This window comes from Silurus meridionalis, chromosome 25, assembly GCF_014805685.1.
Source record: "Silurus meridionalis isolate SWU-2019-XX chromosome 25, ASM1480568v1, whole genome shotgun sequence".
In the NCBI taxonomy this organism is placed as follows: domain Eukaryota; kingdom Metazoa; phylum Chordata; class Actinopteri; order Siluriformes; family Siluridae; genus Silurus; species Silurus meridionalis.
Genome location: NC_060908.1, coordinates 16,980,001 through 16,985,000, shown reverse-complemented (window position 1 = coordinate 16,985,000; position 5,000 = coordinate 16,980,001). Strand labels below are relative to the sequence as shown.

General features: G+C 47.9%; 1 protein-coding gene across 4 annotated transcripts in view; it reads left to right on the top strand.

Moving 5' to 3' along the window:
• Positions 1-5,000, top strand: part of stard8 (StAR-related lipid transfer (START) domain containing 8) — a 30,852-nt gene that overhangs the window by 21,138 nt on the left and 4,714 nt on the right. For all 4 annotated transcript variants that reach the window (XM_046839356.1, XM_046839355.1, XM_046839358.1 and 1 more), the window contains 7 exons: positions 813-894; positions 1,079-1,142; positions 1,606-2,783; positions 2,999-3,172; positions 3,830-3,989; positions 4,223-4,421; positions 4,695-4,905. In XM_046839356.1, the coding sequence (XP_046695312.1) occupies positions 813-894; positions 1,079-1,142; positions 1,606-2,783; positions 2,999-3,172; positions 3,830-3,989; positions 4,223-4,421; positions 4,695-4,905 (2,068 nt within the window). The remainder of the gene's footprint in view (positions 1-812; positions 895-1,078; positions 1,143-1,605; positions 2,784-2,998; positions 3,173-3,829; positions 3,990-4,222; positions 4,422-4,694; positions 4,906-5,000) is intronic.

The following is a 5,000-nucleotide window of genomic DNA, read 5'->3' as shown; positions in this document are numbered from 1 at the left end:
ATAGAGGGAGGGACTTGGTTCCTGGGAGCTTTGGTTCCTAGGGATCCAAAAAAACTAGTGTACACTCTGGAAAAGGGAGAAAGGAAGCTAGGGAAGACTCATTGCACACTCTGTAGGGATGAGAGGGAAGGGCAGGAGGAAGTGTCCACTTTGGGCGTTTGTGATTAGAAAGGGTCAGTGGGTGAAGTGGAGCTCGAGAGGAAGGAGGCTGAAACAAAGGCGGGAAACCGAGCGAGTCAGGAAGTGCTCGGGACTAACACACACACACACACACACACACACACACACACACCTATTTTCAGAATGATGTAATGTAAAGTAGCTGATATTCTGTTTATAGTGTTCATAGAAGAGAATGTTTTCATTTATTGTAAACGTGTGTGTGTGTGTGTGTGTGTGTGTGTGTGTGTGTGTGTGTGTGAGAGAGAGAGAGAGAGAGAGAGAGATTGTGTGGTAAATGTGACCATAAACAGACGTGAGGTCACTGCTGTGTGTCAAAAACTCACATGATCCTGTATTTTTTTTTTTTTTTTTTTTTCACACACTTTACACACATTTATATTAACATACACACACACATACACATCCTCTAAGATGCACACACTCACAAACCTACACATACACACACGCACATTCACACAAACACACACATTCACACAAACACACATACATACACACATTTGTGCACACATTTTTTTTAGACACACACACACAGGAAATTACACACACACACACACACACACACACACACACACAAAGCCAATTAATTCAGTCTCTCTCTCTCTCTCTCTCTCTCTCTCTCTCTCTCTCAGCCTCCCTCTTTCCCATCGATATTTCCTCGGTCAGGAGGGATCATGAGTTTTTGGATCATGACTCTGTGCGAGCATTATGCAGGTGAGATTAAAACACACACACACACACACACACACACACACACTGTACAGTACAGTATATATGGGACACACTGATGTCCTCACTAGTACTGAGAAAGAGGAAACATGGTGTTTATAACAGAAACAACACTGACATGATCTTTTACTTGGAACTGAGTCTCTGCATGTGTCTGTGTGTGTTTCAGGAGGTTGATGACTTTGAACAAATGTGCTGCGATGAGTCTGGAAGTTCACTTCCGCTGCAAACAGGTGAGTGAAATCTGTCAATCAAACCCGCAACAGCTTAATGACTTCCTGTGCTTTTACTGTCCATATAAACTCATAACCAGATTGTTGTGTGTAGTTGTGTGTAGTTGTGTGTAGTTGTGTGTAGCTGTGTGTAGCTGTGTGTAGTTGTTTGTGAGTGTGTAGTTGATTTTAATTGTGTGTAGTTGTGTGTAGTTGTGTGAGTGTGTAGTTGGTTTTAATTGTGTGTAGCTGTGTGTAGTTGTGTGTGTGTGTGTAGTTGGTTTTAATTGTGTGTAGTTGTGAGGGGAAATGTGTTTGAGAAATTGGATTTTACATGGTAGTTATTTCAGAACTTCAAAGGAAGAGGAGGAACTTCTTCCAGCTGTAACGATGATCCCATTAGACAGAGGTTTATAACTGAATAATTGTTTGTGTATGTTTGTGTGTGTGTGTGTGTGTATGTGTGTGTGTGTGTGTGTGTCAGAGCGAGGATTCCGAGGAGGATGATGCGTGTGCGCTGAGCTCCCGTTGGGCGTTTCAGCGTGACAGTAGAACCTGGTCCCGTCTCCAGACCAACAGCGATGATGTCATGACCCTGAGGCCTTCAGCGAGCAGTGACAGTGTCCTCAGTGATATGACCTCCTTGACCTCTGACCTCAGCCTCAGCAGCCTGAGCCTGGACGTTGCCCGGGACACCACCTCTCCGGACGGGACAACCTACAGCGAGGCCACGGAATGCGAAGGCGACGACTCCTCCTCTCCACCTCGTTCTGTCCGGGAAAAAGTGAAGCACTCCTCCAGGCTTCTTTTACGAAGAATGGAGTCGCTACGGCGACAGAAAGAGGCGGTCACTAGGGGCGTTTCTACGGAAACAAGTCCCCAGGCATCTGAGTTATGTCCCGAACTCAGTTTGCCGAAAAGGGTGGCGAAAGGAATCGAGTTGGATGCAGGGTGGAAGACGCGTATGAGGCGGCATAGTAGCATCGACCAATCAGCGGCTGACGTTAAGCCTCAGAGGGCGTGTCTTTATCTCGAGGACTATCAGTTAGCATGGGAGCGGTCCAAACTCCCAAACCAGCGGAGTCTCCCGGGAGTAGTGGGGCGGCTTGTGCATCTTCCTTCAGATCACAAACCCGGGACGTTCCCCAAGTCGCTGTCCATCGAGAGCATTTGTCCGACGTCGTTCTCGCGGCGAGGTGACGGGACCGGCTGGACTGGAGAGGATGGAGAATTCTCATTAGACGGCACCAGCAGTTGCTTCAGCGAATCGCAGGACTTTGCTTCACCCACGCTGGGAAAACGGCAAAACTCTGTGGATTCCTTAAACTCTGTTTACGACAACGTCCCGGACCCTTTCGCGCGTTCTCCAGACGTCCGGGAGGTTTGTGTGCGGAGCTCGGAGGAGGCGTTCGAGCACCTGGACGCCATTTTGCAGCACATCCACGGACTGCAGGACAACATCGACGAGTGGTCGAACTCGCTGAGATGCCAGCTGGACGAGCGAGAGTCGTTGACGGAGATGCCGTTACCCAACATGCTTCAGGACGAAGACCGCTCGGATTACGACAGTGCCGGGAATTCCATGAACGACGGAGACAGAGAAGGAGAGATGAGGGAAAGGAGGGATTCTGGGGTCGGGGCGTCTCTCACTCGGCCCAGCAGGTGGGGACAAACACACCATCATCACCACACCTTCCTCAGGATGGTTCCACTTCTACTGTCAAAGTTCAACATGCAAAATAGGTCATTCATTGATCTAACCACTAGTTATTGTATTTTCTCTAACTAGTGACTCGTGTCATTAGCAGAAGAAGGAAAACTGCACACCTCCTTTTTACTTTTCCTGTTTTCATATGATTTTTTTTCCCCCTTTGCAGAAAGCTGCGATGGCACAGTTTTCAGAATTCTCACCGGCCGAGCGTGACGTCGGCGTCGCAGGAGATTAACCGCCAGTCCGCGGCGCAGCTCAACCTGCTGCAGAAATACAGCCTGCTGAGACTCACTGCTATTCTAGAGAAGCACTGCGACACAGGGAAACATGGCCGGAGCTGGTACGTGCACACACACACACACGTGCACACACACACACACACACACACATACACACACACACACGTGCACACATACTTTCAGTCATGACACATTCTATGTGACTCCTCGAGAATTAAAATGCATATTTCTTTTCAGAGTATTAGATAAAAGCACAGCTGTGTGCGCGTGTGTGTGTGCGCGTGTGTGTGCGCGTGTGCGCGTGTGTGCGCGCGTGTGTGCGCGCGTGTGTGCGCGCGTGTGTGCGCACATGCGCGTGTGCGCGCGTGTGTGCGCGCGTGTGTGTGTGTGTGCGCGTGTGTGTGTAAATTCACTTGGTGTCAGTCACAAATGAAGTTTGAACGCTTTGAAAGGCCAAGAGAAAAAAAGAACAAGTTTCCTTTCTGTTTTTTTTGCTAGTTTTTCAGTTTTTCCTGTTGTTTTTTTTTTTGCTCTTTTTTTGTCTACTACTTCTTTATTAAATTTTCTATTTATTTAATTTTAATTATATTGTTTGTTTGGGTGTTTAAATGCCTTTTTATTGTATTACATTTTTAGTTAGTTTATTAATTAATTTGTTTGTTTATTTGTAATTGATTATATATTAAGGTACTGTGCTTTGCGCTCTGATTGGCTGTAAAGCTCTGCCCCTCTCTGTGTTCTGCATTGTGATTGGACAGGACGGTGCCGAAGTTCATGAAACGTTCGAAAGTTCCTGATTATAAAGACAAGCGAGTGTTTGGTGTTCCACCAATCATAAATGTGCAGCGCACCGGTCAGCCCCTCCCCCAGAGCATTCAGCAGGCCATGAGGTACCTACGAAGCCAGTGTCTCGAGAAGGTACTCACACACACACACACACACACACACACACACACACACACACACACACAGTTATATAGCTGCATGAGATTTCTAGAACTCCACTGTAAAGTAGGTGATAATGTTCATCTTGAGCACACAGTGGACCAGTCATGTGACTGACAACAGGATGTCCCGCCTCCTCGCTGGGTTCTCCAGGAGCGAGCGTGGAGATGACGTGTAATAAACAAACCTTCTCGTCTCTCTGGAAGGTGGGAATATTCCGCAAATCTGGCGTGAAATCCCGCATCCAGGCTCTCCGGCAGCGCAACGACCAGTCCCCTGATCATGTGACTTATCAGGGCCAATCAGCTTACGATGTGGCAGACCTGCTGAAGCAGTACTTCAGAGATCTTCCAGAAACCATCCTCACGTCCAAGCTCACACACACCTTCCTGCACATTTACCAGTGTGAGTGTCCTCTGTACACACACATTCTCAGACACACACTCACACACACACACACACACACACACACACACACACACACACTCTCTCACATACACACACACACACACCTTCCTGCATATTTACCAGTGTGAGTGTCCTCTGTACACAGACATACTCTTAGACACACGCACACACACACACACACACACACACATGCGCGCGCAAGCACAAACATCTCAGAAAAACTTGTATTCAGGATTTAATGTGTGTGTGTGTGTGTGTGTGTGTGTACAGTGGTTCCTCAGCAGCAGAGGCTCCAGGCGGTGCAGTGTGCCGTGTTCCTGCTCCCTGATGAGAATCGTGAGGTTCTGCAGACGCTCCTCTACTTCCTCAGTGACATCAGCACGGCCGAGGAGAACCAGATGACAGCACACACACTCGCTGTGTGTCTTGCTCCGTCTATCCTGCACCTCAACACCTCCAAACGAGATGCAGTCTCGCATGGGTGGGTGTGTGAGTGGGAGAATCATTTTTCTTGTTGTAGCTTAATGACAGTGATGTAAACACACAGGAACTGTGTGTGATCTGTTGTTGGGAGAG